We start from the raw sequence: 17503 nt of genomic DNA, 5'->3' as shown, positions 1-17503 counted from the left end.
ATGTAGAATCCCGTGTACTCTCCTTCAAAGGGCCAGGAGGTTGGGACTGTAGGCAGCTTAGAGGAAGGGCAGGTGGACTGGGGAAGGAGGGCCTGAGCAAGACACAGTGGCCGGGACAGGGCGCGCCTAGCTCAGGCGTGGTGTTGGACACTCAGCCTCTTCTATGCCAGAGGTTTAAATGGCAGAAAGGGGCAGGAGACAACCGTGCTGCCTTGGGGTGGAGCAGATGAGGGAGCTTTAGGCAGATGAGGGAGCTCCAGAGTCAGCCCTTCCCGGGTTTGCTGCCCGCCCGGTCATCTCAGTTTGAAGTCCAAAGTGGAGACATTTGTTAACCCCCAACAGTCGACAGGAAACCACAGCAACCCCGTTTCCCCTTCCCTGACCTCCCCGCTCCTGGCAATGACATCACTGTGGTGTGAGACACTGTGCTCCCAGCTCCTGAGGCGCTGACCACAGAGGGGCCCCCAGACCTCTGCCGCTGGCCTCTTCCCTCTGGAGCCTGGGGCTCACCCTCGGGTGGCCCACCACCTATGCTACGCCGCCTGCTGTTCAGGACATGGTTCCACATTCCGCCCCGCGCTCCTCGGAGAGCCCGGGTAGGGGGCCTCCTCACCCCACACCCAGGAGACCAGAGAGCCTCGCCACGTTAAATGGAGGCCCAGCACTTTCTCCCACACCATCAACATGCCGATGGGCTCCCCTGTCCTGAAGGCGGCTAAGGAGGGGAGGGGGCTCAGGGCCAGGAGATGGCTTATCCAAGGCCACCAGCTTTAGAGCCCATGTGACTTCAGAGTATAGGCTGCTCCTAGCCCCAGCCTGGCTGACTCCTCAGATGAGGGCAGGGTAGCCAGGGAGGGAGGACAAAGGATGCCCCATGGCCACCTGAGTCCATCAGAGCTGCTCAGCTGCTGCTGGCTCGGGAATAGTAAGCTCACTTCACACCCAGTGTGCTCTTAAGGGCTGCTCTGTGGAGTCCCACTTGAGAGAGTCCCATTGTCCAGATGAGGAAAGAGAGGACTACATGGCTCCTTGCCGAGAAGATAGTTTCTTTAACACAATAAGTGTTTGCATCTCCCTAAAATTCACTGAAATCCCAGCCAACACAGTGGTGGTGTTAGAGGATGGGTGCCCTCGTGACTGGCCCCAGGGAGATGCGGTCAGAATCTGGTTTCTGTTGCTATAACAGAATACGTGAGGCAAGGAAATTTATCAAGAATAGAAGTTTATTTGGTTCATTATTCCAGAGATGGTGAAGCTGAGAGCCCAACCTTGACGCCTGCTCTGCACGTGAGGAATTCATGCTGCCCCAACTCACAGCAGAAAAGTGAAAGGGACCAGGGGGGTGGTGCCAAACCAAGAGGGGCAACCGGCTTCATAACGACCCAGGAAACTGATCCAGCCCTGTGCCAGGAGAACTCAGGCAAGAAAGGCCTCAATCCCGCCTAAGACCCTGAGCACCTTCCAAAGGGCCCGCCACCGCCCAACACCCTTACACTGAGAATCGGGCTTCAACAGGAGTTTCAGAGGGGCAAGCCATGTTCACGGCAGACCACCCCAGGGAGCCCCCGACACACGCCAAATCTGCCTGAGCCTCCATCTCAGACTTCCGAGACCCAGAGTCCATGGTCTATCAGTCACCCAGACGATGGTGTTTTGTATAGTTGTCAGAACGGACTAGAACCACCAGCAGGAGATACCTGGCCTCTGGTCCTGGTTTCTGGCACAGAACTCCTGATGTCTGATAATTCCCTGACGTCGGGGAGAGAAGAGCGAACTTTGTGATTCCTAGGGAGCCTAAACCCTTCAACCCTACTGAATCTAGGTTAGTGACGTGGCTCTCGGGGGACGTGGGGTGGTTGCCAGAGGAACCAACCATGCGATTACACGGCTGAAACCTTTTCCAACTTCTGAAACAGGGCTAGACATCGAATTCATCACCAGTGACCAACGATTTAATTGATCATGCTAAGGTAGGGGAACCTCCATTAATCCCTAAGTGACAAGGTTCGAGAGAGCATTTGGGGGGCGAATGCTTCCACATACCTACAGCCAGATGTGTGTGTGTGGAGGGGGTCCTGCACTTGGGACCTCCGTGGGCGTGGCCCCGTGGACCTCTGGATCTGGCTGTTCTCTCGGAGCCTTTGTAATCACGTGCTAAATGTCAACAGAGAGTGCCCCGAGTTCCCTGAGCGGGTGTGAGGAGGGTGTGGGTGAGCCTGAGAGCCAGTCAGAGTGTGGGCATCGGAGCAGGAACAGCCTGAGGGAACTGAGCCCTCTGCCTGTGGGTTCCGCGGTCACTCCAGGTCATTAAGTCAGAAGTCAAGTGAACTCTTAGACCACCAGTTTTTGTCTAGAAAGTTGAAGAATTGGTGTTGGTAGGAACAAGGCCCCACACAGTTGGAGTCAAGAGGTGTGAGCCCAGCAACCAGCTTTCCCTTACATTTACTGTCCCCAGGGCCAGAGGGCCAGGCTGCCCAGCCTGCCACCTGGATACTGTCCTTGAGCCATTATACGGATAAAACTGTTGTATTCCTCCCAAACAAGTTCTTTGGCCTGGCTGTGAGGTCAGTGACTCAGGACCAAAGTGGACAATGGAAGGTATGGGGTTGGGGACTGGGAAAGAACAGAGAAAAACCCAAGTGGACACAAGCAACCAACCACAGAGACAGTTTCTGTTAGAAGTTAGAAAAATCCTAGGGTTCAGACCCCTTCTTAGCACATAAGAGACCAGGCCCCAGGACCCTCCATCNACCCAGGGTCCAGGCCCAGCCCCCTCCTGCTTGGACCTGTTCAGTAGGTACCAGCCCAGTCCCTAAGCCTGATTTCTATTACCTTGCTCTGTGGCCCCCACGCTGCATTACTCTGGCCAGGAAACTACTCTTCTCTGGTCTCAGTTTTCATTTCTGGAAAACAGAACTTCTCCTCTCCTGCTCCCGTGGGAGTGAATGGACAACTGCCAAAGTCGGAGTCTCTCCTGTTTCTCTTTCTGATTCTTCAGGCTGTTTCCCTCCTGGGAAGTGATGGGAGGGCATCCTCCACTGGCTGGGCAGGGCCCTCTGCTCTGGAGGACTTCCCCTCCCTTAGATCCTACTGCTCCCTCCCAAGGCACTGGCCGGAGCACGCTCCCTCCCTCCCTGCGTTTCCCCAGAATCTTGGAGGCCTAGGTGCTTCCCAGAACACGGGTGTATGGGAGGGTCAGGCGGGTCTAACTGCAGCCTGGCCGGGGGCCACTGGGAGCCTTGTGATCCAAGCCCTCCGAGTTCCTGGAAGTCCAGAGCACGTCAGCTGCCGGATCTGGAATCTCTGCCGATCCTGAGGACTCTTTCCTTCAGATCTCACTCCCTGGCCACTCAAAGTGTTGGCCACGGAACTGTGGGGTGGGCGGGGCGTCCCAGCTGTGGGCCCTCTCCCTCCCATCTGTCTCCTCTCCCTCTCCACTCTTCCTCTTCCTCCTCTTCCTCCGATCTGTCCTCTCTCCACCCTTCTCTCTTCTCCACCTCTGGGGAAGTCCAGGGTGTGAGGACTTGTCTCCACCAGGGAGAGCCCGGGGGCAGGCCAGAGGAGGTGGAGCAGCTGGGAGAAAGAAGACCTAGCAACAGACAAACAGATCTCTCTCTCTCTCTCTCTCTCTCTCTCTCTCTCTCTCACACACACACACACACACACACACACACACACACTCACACACACACACACACTTCAGGGAGAGGCATGAGAAAGAGAGTCACAGAATAAGAAAAGGAAACCAAGTCAGACACTTAGAGCAGACACAAACCCTCCTTTTCTTCTCCTCCCTATCCTCATCTGACTCTGGAGGGAAAGCTCACTTTTTTCATCTGATACTTATTTACAAAACATCTTCCAGGCCCCAGGCACTGGTCTAGGCTCCAAGGACAGAGTCAGGAATAAAGCAGGTACAGCCCACAGCCTGTGTAGAGCTTGCACTCCAGCAAGGGAGACACGTTGTACAAAAAGATGCTCAGTGAACAGCTTACAGTATGTGGGAAGGTGACCAATGCTATGGGGAAAAAAGGAAAGGCAGAGGTTCAGGGGGTTGGGAATCCAGGGCTGGGGCAGGCTTGCACAGTAAACAGGTGGCCAGGTAAACCAGCCTCCCTCCCTCCCTCTCCCGCTTCCTCTTCCTCACCAACTAGATTCTCCAGAAGCGGAGAATCTCCAACTCAGGCATCAAAGAAATCATCTACCTGGACTCAAGCATTTAACAAAACACAGACGTCTCCAAGTTCTTTTCCAGGGGCCCCTAGTCCTCCCTAGTTCCCCATGAGGCAGGTACAGTATTCCTCCTCATCCATAGGGCTTATGCTGCAAGACCTCAGTCAAGAACATTCACCTTTTCTCTTTAAGGAAGCACTTTAAAGCTTCTCTTTGGTATATCCAAATTGCCAACAATGCTACACATGCACTTTGAGGTCTTTTTTTACACTTGATCTTAGTCAAAAGGTTGAGTAATCAGGATCATTTTTAAGTAAAATAAGGATGACTTGAACTCAAGCACAACAATACAGCAATAATTGATCCAATAACCCAAATGGCTACTAAGTGACTAACAGGTGGGTAACATATACAATGTGGATACACTGGACAAGGGGAATATTCACATCCAGGCAGGACAGTGGGACATCTTTAGATCTCATCACAATTCTAAGAACAGCAGGGAATTTAAAACTTATGAATTTTTATTTTTGGCTTTTTTCACTTAATAATCTCAGACCATGGTTGACCACTGGTAACTGAAATCTAAAAAGGAAAACCTTGAAAATGAGAAGCCTATGGTAATCATAAGGACTTGTACCTCCTGAAATGGGGCAGTCCTTATGATTACCTTATGTAGTCTGAGCAGCTCAGACGAAGGCTCAGTGGGCTGTTGGCCATGTCTGTCCCCCACCTCCAAGTCTTTGTGGTCTTTGCCTCAGGTCTGCTCCCACACCCTTGCTCATCCTTACTCACAATTCTGCAGGGGCCCCGCCAGCCCCATGGCTTCAACTTCATCCAAGTTTGGAAATATCCTTTTCTCTAACCTATAGAAGGTCCTGGGGTCTCTGACACAACCCTGCTACACACCAAGTCACTATGGCCAAGAACCCCTGATCTCTCTGCCCAATTTGTCCCTCAGATGAGCCCACCCAGGACTGAGTGCCTCTCTCCCAGTTCCCAGTCCTCCTGTGGATCCCCAGTACCACCAGGACCAAAATCCAGCCTCTGAGTCTGGCATCCAAAACCCCACATTTGCACCTGTTTAATAGCTTGATTTAGCCATTCCACTCTGTAGGCATATACCAAAGAACCATATTGCACCCTGGAAGTATATGCAATTGTGATAGTCAGTTTTTACGTTGTTGTGAACAGAATATCCAACAAGAACAACTTAGAGGAAGAAAAGTTTATTCTGGCTCGTAGTTTCAGAGGTTCAGTGCATGGCTGTCCAGCCCCTCTGATCTGGGCCCAAGGTGAGGCAGAGCATCATGGCGGAAGGACATGGTGGATGAGGGCTACTCCACTCCTGGTGGCCGGAAGCAGAGAGAGCAAGGGGAAGGGCCCCCTTCCAGGGCACAGCCCCCACTGACTCCCCTCCTCCTTCCACATCCCATCTGCCTATGGTTACCGCCCCAGTCAGTCTATTCACACTAGGATCGACAGATCAGCTTACAGCTCCCATAATCCAGTCATTTCACCTCTAAATATTCCTGCATTAACACGGGAGCTTTGGGGAGATGCCTCATAGCCAAACCATAACATTTTAAATTTGTCAATTAAAATTTTTTAAAAAATGTAAAACCCTGCATGAGAGCTATGCACCCCAATTCCAAACTCCTTACAACACTCATCATATTTCCATAACGTCCATGCACCTGAGTTTGTGGACTGGCCACACCGTTTCTTATCCTTGATGCCCTCTGCCGGCTCCACCTTCCACCTTCCACCCGTCCGTGGCTGATTCTCAGCGGTCAGGACCCCCTCCTCCGGGAAGCCCTCTCTGGCTCTGTGGCTGGGATGCTACTTCCCTGCACTGGTGTGGTCCTGTGTTTACACAGCTGTCTCCTCCACCAGATTGGCATCTCCTCTAGGGCAGGGCCCCTCTGAGTCACTTCTGTGTGCCGAGGCATCGCCTAGCCCAGAGGCCTTCCCCAGCATCCTAAGAGATATCCCTACCATAAATGTTTTTCCTCTGCCTCTTCTCCATTTTGCCTGATCTCCCAATCCTTCGCTCCTTCTATCCTGATGTTCTGTCAACCACACCTGAGGTTTTCTCAGAAGGACAGGTATCTCGGAAAGACCCAGGGAAATCAGCCACCCTTGGCAAGAAGAGTTCTGGGAGAGATGACGCTAGTGAGGGGTAATGGAGGTCCCTGCCCGCTCCAGGAAGGCCCCAGTGCCACCTGCCCTTGTCTTGTGGCTGCTTTCAGCCGTGGTCATGCCACCCTTAGAGGACTTCTAGGAGACTAGACATCTGGGTGCCAAGGGGAAGGGCTGGGGTCTGGGCCTCTGGGTCTGAGGGAGGAGGGACAGGGTCTGTCTCCTGGAGGAGGCAACCCCTGGAACCTAAAGTCCTGGTCCTTCACTGTCACACACTCTGGTTTTAGAAACATCTGGTTTTATACAGCTGCTCCACCCGGCAGGGTGAGGTAAGGACCAGGCAGCCCAATGCCCAGCTTCTGGGTGGAGCCTGGGCTGTCCCCTCCCACTGGTGAGAAATCCACTCCCCCTATTCTGGGCTCACCTCCGTCAGAGGATCCATCATCCTGACACAGCCAGACACCAGGCGGCCTGGGCTCCAGGGTTAGCGTCACACTCGGCCAGGCCCGCCCTGCTGGGTGGGCGGTGCCCTGGCTCCCGCATCCTGCATCGTGGGGCCTTCTCCCTGATGGCTGGGGCTGCCCTTCTCCCCCTGCCTGAAGGGGGAAACCCAGGGTCTGAGGACTTGGCTCTTCCAGGGGAAGGTCAAGGTCAAGCTAGAAGAGGTGGAGCAGAGGGAGAAAGGAAGCCTGAGAGAGCAAAAGTCAGGAGAAAAAGTGAATGAGAGACAGAAACACAGAGAGAGGTGCAGACAGAGAGCTTGAGAGAAGAGGGACAGGGAGGGAGGGAGGGAGGGAGGCACACCGAAAGACAGCTAGAGTCGACAGACAGACAGACAGACACACACACACACAGTGGGAAAGTCAGGACAGACACTCAGAAAGAGAAAGTCAGGAAAACCAAGAGTCCGAGATCTAGAGAGACGGAAGGACATACACAAATCCAGAGAGAAGCAGGTAGAAATGAACAGAGAGAACAGGACAGAAGAGACCCAGACAGGCAGACGGACCCGGAAACAGAGGCAGGGAATTGGAAATGAGGTGACAAAGGCAGACAGGGAGAGAGAGGAGTGTACAAAGATGAGGTACAGACACAGGGAGGTACAGAGAGGGACAGTTCCTGAGGCGGGAAGCTAGACGTTGTCAGTTCTTAGTCCAGGGGACAGTGAAGAGGACAGCATCATACAGCCTGACCTGCAGCCACACCTGTGCTCCCAGGGGTCAGGAGGCGGAGGCAGGAGGATGGCCGGTTCAAAGCCAGCCTCAGTAACTTAGCAAGGCCCTCAGCAACTCAGGTCAAGGTCTCAAAATAAAAAACAAAGAGGTCTGGGGGTGTGGCTCCGTGGTTAAACCACCTCTGGGTTCTATCCCTGGTACCAAAAGAAAAAAATAAAATGCACCAGATAGGTTTTCTGTTTTGTTTTGCTTTGTAATCATGGAAATGAAGACTTAGGGACAGCGACATTTGTCACTGGTCTTCTGACCCTGCGGGGCTGGGGCTCAGACACCCCAGATCTCCGTCTCTTTTCTGCCTTTCCTCTGACTCACTTTCCCTGATGGTCCAGGGTCCTGACAGCGGAAGCTGATCAGCGGCTCTGAGTTATTTGAGTCCCTGGAGGGATGAGTTCCAGCAGCCAGCCCTGCCCAGACCCTGGCACACACATGTGCAGACGCACACTCACACACCCACACGCACACAGAGACCCACATGGGTCGGCCGAGGCTCCCTCAGGGCTCTGCTCCAGACAGCTGTGCCTCCCAAGCCAGCACACGGCCACACCCACACACGCACCAGTGTGCCTTCTGCTCCATCTGCCAGGTCCTGAGACACGTCCCTGGGGAACCAACCTGGGATGGGGCTGGGGGAAGGGGCAGTGTGGGGGGCGACTGAGGGAGAGGAGAGGAGAGGAGGGGAAAGATGTGGGGAGAGAGATGGGGCAGAAAGAAAGAGCTAAGAAGAAATACAGAACAGGGAGCCCGACCGACGGGGAGAGAGAGGCGGAGAAATAGAGGGATGGGGAGAAACGTGGGCTGGTGACAAGACAGAGGTCAGGGAAGCCCCCAATGCAAGGGAGAGGAGGGGGAGGGAGATGAAGAAGGAGGGGCCGGGAGAGCAGGGGTGGGGTGAGAGGACCTGGGGCTGGGATGCGGCTGGGAAGGGAGGCCGGGCTGCTGGGAAGCGGGTGGAGCTGTGATGGCTGTGACCTCAGAGCCCCTGGCCGGCCTGGGCCTGATGTCAGCTCCTACTCCGCCCCCGCCCCTGGTAGTCTTCAAATGACCCCCTCCAGCTCTGCAGCCTCAGAGAGACTCTGAGAACCAGCCCAAGAGGAGTCTAGCTGGACCCACCGCCATGACACAGGTGCGTGGGGTGACCGCGGCCAGGCGGGGAATACTGCCCTGGGTGTGCCCATGGGTGCTGGGGCTGACTGCACGTGTGGTGTGTGCGTGCGTGTGTGTGTGTGTGTGTGTGTGTGTGTAAGAGAGAGAGAGAGAGAGAGAGAGAGAATTTCCTGTGAGTCCCCCTGTGCGGGATGGTGAGCACCTGTGGCTGAGCATGTGGTTCCCGTCTCCTCTGTTCGCTGCCAAGGGTGGGCTGCGTTCTGCATCCACGCATGTGAGATGCAACACGCCCATGTCTCTCTACCTTTTATCTTGCTATTAGTCTGTGCGTGTGCGTGCTCCCTAGCAGGGGAGAGGAGGTCAGAGCAAGAGGGTGAGCAAGAAAAGGGACTGAGAGAAAAGTGCGAGCTTTGTTTTCCTGTAACCTGAGTTTGGATTTGGGTTTCATGTGTTCAATAAATGTTGAGCAGAACCAAATGAAATCACTGATACTCGGCTCTTGACCTGTAAAGATGTCGATTTCCTAGGATTCCTTCTCAACCGTTAACTATGCTTTCTTCTGAAGCCCTCCTGGCCCATCCCTTCCCCCCAGACCCACAGGTGGGCGACTCTTCATGTTGCTCCTTAGTGTTGAAGGGCGTGGGTCCTCCTGGGTCCCTGTATCAGGGGGCTCACCTGCTCGGTGGTTGTTGGGGGTGGAGGATCTCTGGTTCTGGGTTCGTGTGAGAGCAAACAGGTGTTTTCAGTCTGTGCGTCACTGGTTGTGGGCGAGTGCGAGTAGGGGTGTGTGAGCTCATTTATGTTTGAGTTGCCAGACACACAAGCTGTGGACCCCATCTTCCTTGGCACTACGTGGCACAAAGCAGTCCACCCCCAGGAATTCAGGAGATGGCAGGTTTGAGGCAAAAGGTCAGAGAAGGAGGGCTGTAGAAGAAAAAATAACTGCTACAGAGCAATTAAAACCTGTATCTCAAGCCGGATGGCATGTGCCTGTAGTCCCAGCCACTCAGGAGGCTGAGGTGGGAGGATCACTTGAGCCAGGAGTTCCAGGCCAGCATGGGACATAGCCAGCCCTGTCTCAAAAAAAGAAAGAAAAGAAAAAGAAAAAAGAAAAGAAAAATCACATGAAAACTCTACCTCCTGTTACCTTACAGAAGCATCAAATGAGTGGCCGTGTGTGTGTGTGTGTGTGTGTGTGTGTTCACAATCTTCTCAGAAAAGTTTTAAAAATGTGAAAATGGGGTTGGGGTTGTGGCTCAGCCGTAGAGTGCTCACCTAGCATGTGTAAGGCCCTGGGTTCCATCCTCAGCACCACATAAAAGTGAATAAATAAAATGAAAGTATTAAAAAATGTTTTTAAATGTGAAATTAATTTTAGTAATATATTTTATTTAACCCAATGTGTCAGAGGTCTGCATATTTTTATGAAACATCACATAGTAAGTATTTGAGGATCTGGGGGCCAGATGTTCTCTGTTGAAACTATTCAACATTGATTTTGTAGTGAGAAATTAGCCACAGACGATTCATAGAGGAGTGAAGCTATATGCCAAAAGAATTTGGTTTAAGGACACTGAAATCTGAATTTCATATAATTTTAATGTACCACAAAATATTATTTTCCTCTTGGCTTTTTTCAACCATTTGAAAATGTAAAAAGCTGTTTATTACTTTGTAGACTATAGCAGGCCTTAGCATGCCGACCTCCACTATGCATAAAAAATATGATCATTTCAGGGGTAATCAACACAAAAATATTAATGAGATATTTTACTTTCTTTTGCTCAGACTCAGGCTTCAAAACCAGTGAGCATTCATAGCACATTCTACTCAGATGCTACATTTTTATGGTAAATACTTGATCTGGATTTAGATTTTTGTAAAAATTTGCCATTGAAAAAGAAGTTTCAAAGGCCCGACTTTCCCCATTTAAAGGCGTTCTAATAACTGAATGGAGTATAGGTCTTAAATTGTAAATTAATTAAAATTAAAAATTCAGTACCTCAGTCGGACTGGCTGCATTTCAAGTGCTGGTAGCTACAGGTGACAAGTGACCTCTGTTTCAGACCTCAAAGATCTGCATGGTAATGACTCATTTAACTCACAATCACCAAGGAGGCAGGACGTGGTAGCTTACGAGGTAGCTGGGCATAGAGGGGGCCTAGAGCCCACTGCCTGAGTTTGAGCACAACTCTCTACTTCCTACCTCAACAACTGTGGGGTGCAGCATCTGTCTCTCTGGGCCTCTGCTCCATCATCATAATGAGAGTCACAATGCCTGGCTTGCGGAAGGGACTAAATACTCACTTTAAGGATGAGAAAGTGGAGGCACTCTTCCCATCTCCCAGCCACACTTACTGGCACCTGGTCCTCCCAGGGAGCTGGAGTGGAAAGGGAGAACCCTCCAGGCCTCTGAGAGGTCAGATTTCCTATCTGTGGGCTGTTCACCTGCACAAGCCCCTCCTCCTGCCTAATCATCCTCAGTTTTGCCCTCTCTATAGTGGCTGCTACTGCTGTCCTCTGCGGCTCTCCTGAGGGATAAATCCAGGAGATAAGGTTGTTTGGCGCCTGGATCCCCAGGGTTCTAATCCCAGATTCTACCTTTTGCAGGTGTGACCTGGGCAGGTTGTTGCACCTCTGTGTGACTCAGTTGCTCATCCATAAAATGGGGCTGATAATAGTCTAAACCCACAGGACTGGTGTGAGGATTAAAATAAGTAAGCTCGTATAAGAGGCTTAGGCGGGCAGTGCGCAGTAACCGCCATTGCGTATTACTATTTAGTACCGTTATTACTGATGCTGTCTCAATACTAAGAATCCTGTGGTTGTGAGGCAAATCTCAATTTTATGTGCTCAAGGAAGAGGGGGCACAGGTGTGGTGGCATACCTGTAGTCCCAGCTACTTGGAAGGCTGAGGCGGTCGGATCACTTGAGTTCATGAGTTGGAGACCAGCCTGCGCAACATGGTTAGACCCCGCCTCAACCAAAAAAGCAAAACAGAGAACAACAACAACAACAACAAAAAAAAAAAAAACTAAAAATAAAGAGGGAGGGAACCCTGCCACGCTGCACTGCATATTATCTTTAATGTTTTAGGTGTCAGCCTGTGAAAAATAACTCGGAAGGGAGAAAATCAGGCATTAAGCATAGACGACTGTTTTCACAGTTGTGTTCATTAATGAAAACAACTTTGCAGTGTTTACAAGGATCTTTACAAAAAGGGGATGTTATCATTCAGCTGGGAGCGGGGAATAACCTTGGGCTTCTCAAAGGAGGCCTTCAGGACTCAGTTGGCTCCTTTCTCTCTGGGCTCCCAGCAGGACGTGCCCAAGCCCAGCGCAGCAGCGCGCCGTTGCTCAGGCCTGGCCAGGCGGGTGCTGACCATCGCCTTCGCCCTGCTCATCCTGGGCCTCATGACCTGGGCCTATGCCGCCGGCGTGCCACTGGCCTCGGATAGCTACGGCCTCCTGGCCTTCGGCCTCTACGGAGCCTTCCTCTCGGCGCACCTGGTGGCGCAGAGTCTCTTCGCGTACCTAGAGCACCGGCGGGTGGCGGCTGCGGCGCGGCGCTCGGCGGCCCGGGGGCCCCTGGACGCGGCTACCGCCCGCAGCGTGGCGCTAACCATCTCCGCGTACCAGGAGGACCCGGCGTACCTGCGCCAGTGTCTGACGTCCGCTCGCGCCCTGCTGTACCCGCGCGCGCGGCTGCGCGTGCTCATGGTGGTGGACGGCAACCGCGCCGAGGACCTCTACATGGTCGACATGTTCCGCGAGGTCTTCGCCGACGAGGACCCCGCCACCTATGTGTGGGACGGCAACTACCACCAGCCCTGGGAACCTGCGGCTGCGGGAGCGGTGAATGCCGGCGCCGGCGCCTACCGGGAGGTGGAGGCCGAAGATCCCGGACGGCTGGCGGTGGAGGCGCTGGTGAGGACGCGCAGGTGCGTGTGCGTGGCGCAGCGCTGGGGCGGCAAGCGAGAGGTCATGTACACGGCCTTCAAGGCGCTGGGCGACTCTGTGGACTATGTGCAGGTGAGTGGACGGTGCCCACCCGTGATCCTGACCCCCCCACTTCCCTGGGGTCTTTCATTCAGGTGGAGATTGTAATGAACCTCTTCTTTCTTTATTCATTCATCCATTCAATGGAGAGATTTTCCTTCACTCATTGATACATTCGTCTATTCATCCATCCATCCAGAACGGAGATTGGTCTTTCATTCATTGGTTCCATATAGACAGACATTCTTTTTTTCTTTCTTCATTCATGTGCCCATTCCAAATAGAAGCTCTTAATTCCTTCATTCACTCACCCATTCATCCCTCCATTTATTAATATTGAAATTCATTCATCCATCCGCTCATCCATCCAGTATGGAGATCGTGCGTTCATTTGCCCATTCTGTATACAGATAAAGACATTCCTTCATTTCTCCATCCACCTACCTATTAAGGCAGAAACTCTGCTTTATTCATGCATCCATGCATCTAGTCTTTCCTTTAATATGGACATTCATTCATCTATCCATCTGTTCAACACAATATCTTCATCTTGGCAATGCAGAAATTCTTTCCTTCACTCTTCCAGTATTCATCTTTCTACTCATTCAATATGGAATCATTCACTCCTTTCTCCATTCAATGGACAGAGTTCTTTCTCCAGGCACCCACTGCAGGCAGAGATTCTTTATGTCATCCATTCATTCACTCATCTAGTCATCTATCCATTTACTTAATATAATATCAGTTCCTTTCCTCATTCATTCAGTATAGAAATTCTTTCACTCATTTATTTATGCATCCATCCATCCACCCAGTATGGAGGTCATTTGCTCAACTATTCACTCATTTATCCATTAAATGTAGAGATTTGTTCCCTTACTTCCTCCATCTTTCTTCCTTCATCTATGTGTGGAAATTTTGGGGTTCATGCATCTATCTACTTAATTTAGAGATGAGTTTGTTTATTTACTCATTCATTCACCCATTCAGTGTAGAGATTTTTTCACAAATACATTACATTATATTTCTAACGCTGCATAACAAATTATAAATTTGGCAACTCAAAACAAAACAGTTATCTCTAATTTGTTATTATAACTTATTACCTCATAGTTTCTATGAGTCAGAAATCTGAGTACAGACTAGTTGGATTCTCAGTTCAGGGTATCACCAGCAGGCTGCCATTGAGGTGTCAACTAGAATGAGGTCTTATCCAAGGCTTCGGGTCTTAGTCCATTCCAAGCTCATGTGTTTGTTGGCAGATTTTTTTTTTTAACTACAGTGGAACTCATGGTAGCTTGCTTCTTTAAGGCCAACAAGAGAGAGTCTCTGACTTCTAGACCCCTTTGTAAAGGCCTCATCTGATTGGGTCAAACCCACCAGCAATGGCTTCCTTTTGATTAACTTATTGTCAGTGGATTTGGGTTCTTAATTACATTGCAAAACCCAGTCAACCCTTTCCATATAGGATAATAAAATCATAATAAATTGTATCCCATCCCTTTCGCCATATTCTGTTGATTAGAAGCAAGTTACAGGTTTCTTTCATAACCAGTGGAGGGTATCATATAAGGGCATCTTGGAGTACATCTTAAAATGTGGCTAGACCTTGAACATTCAACATTATGTTTAGATTGTCTGCAGAGTGCCCCAGCTGCCCTCCCCTGCCCTGGGCACACTCCCTCCGGGCACCAGCCCTGTTAGAGGTCTGGTCTGATCCTGGCCTTTCCACCTCACAGGTCTGTGACTCAGACACCAGGCTGGACCCCATGGCACTGCTGGAGCTGGTGCGGGTGCTGGATGAGGACCCCCGGGTAGGGGCTGTTGGGGGGGACGTGCGAATCCTCAACCCTCTGGACTCATGGGTCAGCTTCCTGAGCAGCCTGCGGTACTGGGTAGCCTTCAACGTGGAGCGTGCTTGTCAGAGCTACTTCCACTGCGTGTCCTGCATCAGTGGTCCCCTCGGTGAGCAAGCTCCCCAGGGCTTGGGAGGGCCATGGCTGGGGGAGGGGAGAAGGGGAGCAGAGAGGGTTGAGGAGTGATTGAAGTTGGGGAGAAAGATAGGGTTGAGGTGAGAACTGGGGATGGGGTAAGACCAGATCCAGTGGGCTGGATCTGGTGGGGGGGCTTGGGGAGAGGATGTAGGTGGAAATTGAGGCTGGGACTGGGGAAGGATTTGGGGAGAGGATGCCATGGGGCTGGTGTTAGGGACAGGGTTGGGCTGGAGATGGTCTTGAGGATGGAGATGGGGCTGACAGTGGCTGTGGCATTTGAGATGAGATTGGGTGGGTTGACATCAAGTGGGTGTGGTCCAGTGACAGGCCAGCTGGAATAGCGATGGTGTGGTGGACAGACGGGGACTGGAGCTGTGCTGGGAGACAGACAGAGCTGTGCTGGGAGACAGACGAGGCTGAGATTGGGATGGAGATGGTGACGGATGGGATGGGAGATGGGGTTGGGGATGTCATTGGCAGTGGCCAAGACTGATGCCCAAATCCCCTGATCCTACCTAGGCCTATACAGAAACAACCTCCTACAGCAGTTCCTGGAGGCCTGGTACAACCAGAAGTTCCTGGGCACCCATTGCACTTTTGGGGATGACCGGCACCTCACCAACCGCATGCTCAGCATGGGCTACGCTACCAAGTAAGCTGAGGGTGTGGGGTGTGTGAAGGCTCACTGTGTGTGTGTGTGTGTGTGTGTGTGAGAGAGAGAGAGAGAGAGAGAGAGAGAGAGAGAGAGAGAGGTGTGTGTGGTGGGAACTCTCCAAACTCAAAGTAGCTTGCAGGACAATGGGTGAGACACTGTCTACCAGGGGAGACCATGGAGGGGACAGGAGGATTCCTCACAGGGCAGAGGGACATTGCAGTGAGCCTGCTCCACCTAGTGAGATATTAGTTGGGGGACAAGGTACCCTAAGGGACACTAGGTGACATTTGCATTGAGCCATGACCTAATAGACTCTACCAAGTGAAGCAGGGGTGGGTGGGGATCCCACCTGGAGGAAGCAAGGTGGGAGGGGGTGAGCTGGATCTAACATGGAGACCAGGACAGCACCCATCCAGCGAGGAGTGAGGTGAGGCAGGCAGGGTGAGGGGTGAGCAGAGGGGGCGGCTCTAGTCGGGGAGTGGGAGGAGTCCAGTAGAGAGGGGCAGGGCCTGGACTGGCTGAGAGCATCATTCAGAAGTGAAGCCTTCGGAAGTCGTGCAGTGGGCTTGGGAACCAGACCCAGTGGTGTTCAGGGGGTGGTAGCCTCAGGTCAGACACAGGGAAAGCCTTGAGAGAAGGTGGGACATACCAAGGGAACCACAGGCACGTGACTGAAGGCAGGCACTGGGCAAGGTTCATCAAGAACCTGCAGCGTTTTAAGTTCTGGGACACAGCAGTAGACACAGGGATACAAATTCATGCTTACAGAGATGGAGGAGACAGAAAATAAGTGAGGAAACCGTAGACTATAGTATGTTAACAGCGCATACTGTGGAGATGAAGCCTGGAAAGGGGACATCCTAGGGGACCGAATCAGGTGTCCAATGCAGAGTCTGAGCCAGGAGCAGAGGCCCACACCAGAGATCCCAACCACTCCCAACCCATTAGCTGAGGTGAGAGGATAGCTAATCCGAGGATAGCCTCAGCAACTTAGCAAGAGCCTGTCTCAAAATGAGAAATGGAAAGGACTGGGAAAGTAGCTCCGTGTGTGAAGCATCCCTGGGCTCAATCCCCAGTACCAAAAAAAGGAAGAAGAAAATGGGGTGTCTGAGGATGGGGATTGAGGCTGAGTGGTGTGGTGGACCGGTGAGCCAGTGAGGAGAGACTGTATGGGGGCAGGGCATCAGGAGAGGGGCAGAGGGTTCCCGTGTGGAAGGCCTATAGAGCGTGGACTAAGATGAGGGAGCCCTGGGTGTGAGCAGACCACCTGCGTGTCCTCAGAGCATCAGAGGGCAAACTGCAAGGGCAGAAGCAGACAGCCATTGAGGATGCCAGGTGACACAGGGGAGGGGGACTGGACACTGTCAGTTAAGGCCCTTGGGGACAGAACAATTTGACCTGCCTGATGAGCTGACTGCTGATTCTCTCTGGCCTATGTGGGCTTGGCGGGGAACTGCGCAGGAACTATTAATGATGTCTGTGGCAGCCACAGGAAGGAGACCTGATGGTTCCCCTGAGAATGTCTAACACATGGCCCACCTTAGGTAGCCACCACACCCGTCTTGTTCCTCACCACAGGGACTGCCAGTAACAGTGCGCACAATTGCATTAGTAATGTGTTAGTGATGGTGTTAGTCATGGTGTAACTGTCATGATGTGAGTAATGCCAATAGTGATGTATTAGTCACAGTAAAAACAGAAGCAGCTAGCGTTTATTGAGCAAATAGTATAGACGGGTCCTAAGCGCTTGGCATTTACGCCTCAGGCTGTCTGCACAATGTCCTTATTAGAACGGAACCTTTATTGGCCTTATTTTACACATGAGAAAACTGAGGCCCAGAGAGGCTAAGAAACTTGTCCCAGCGGAGGTCCTGCAGGCTTGGGAGTCCTGCCAGGGCTCAGGGAGCCGCGCTGAGGCCCTCCTTTGTCACCGCCCAGGTACACCTCGCGGTCCCGCTGCTACTCGGAGACGCCCTCTTCCTTCCTGCGCTGGCTGAGCCAGCAGACGCGCTGGTCCAAGTCCTACTTCCGCGAGTGGCTCTACAACGCGCTGTGGTGGCACCGGCACCACGCGTGGATGACCTACGAGGCGGTGGTGTCCGGCCTCTTCCCGTTCTTCGTGGCGGCCACCGTGCTGCGGCTCTTCTACGCCGGGCGCCCGTGGGCGCTGCTCTGGGTGCTGCTGTGCGTGCAGGGCGTGGC

At 52.4% G+C, this 17503-nt stretch overlaps 1 protein-coding gene and 1 long non-coding RNA gene across 2 annotated transcripts in view; one reads left to right on the top strand and one right to left on the bottom strand.

The window, feature by feature from the left end:
* Window positions 1-1199: 1199 nt before the first annotated feature.
* On the bottom strand, window positions 1200-3836 carry LOC125617685. Its single transcript, XR_007348759.1, has 3 exons — window positions 2833-3836; window positions 2044-2350; window positions 1200-1749 (listed from the first exon to the last, which is right to left on the bottom strand). It is a non-coding gene; the product is annotated as an uncharacterized LOC125617685 (long non-coding RNA).
* Window positions 3837-8409: 4573 nt separating this feature from the next.
* Has1 (hyaluronan synthase 1) overlaps window positions 8410-17503 on the top strand; it is a 10415-nt gene continuing 1321 nt past the window's right edge. Inside the window, exons 1-5 of the mRNA XM_048806026.1 lie at window positions 8410-8673; window positions 11972-12685; window positions 14392-14617; window positions 15166-15298; window positions 17240-17501. Of these exons, the coding sequence (XP_048661983.1) occupies window positions 8665-8673; window positions 11972-12685; window positions 14392-14617; window positions 15166-15298; window positions 17240-17501 (1344 nt within the window). The 5' untranslated portion in view covers window positions 8410-8664. The remainder of the gene's footprint in view (window positions 8674-11971; window positions 12686-14391; window positions 14618-15165; window positions 15299-17239; window positions 17502-17503) is intronic.

This window comes from Marmota marmota, unplaced genomic scaffold, assembly GCF_001458135.2.
Source record: "Marmota marmota marmota unplaced genomic scaffold, marMar, whole genome shotgun sequence".
Lineage (NCBI taxonomy): Eukaryota > Metazoa > Chordata > Mammalia > Rodentia > Sciuridae > Marmota > Marmota marmota.
Note: the sequence above shows the minus strand (reverse complement) of the source record. Positions and strands in the feature narration are given on the sequence as shown.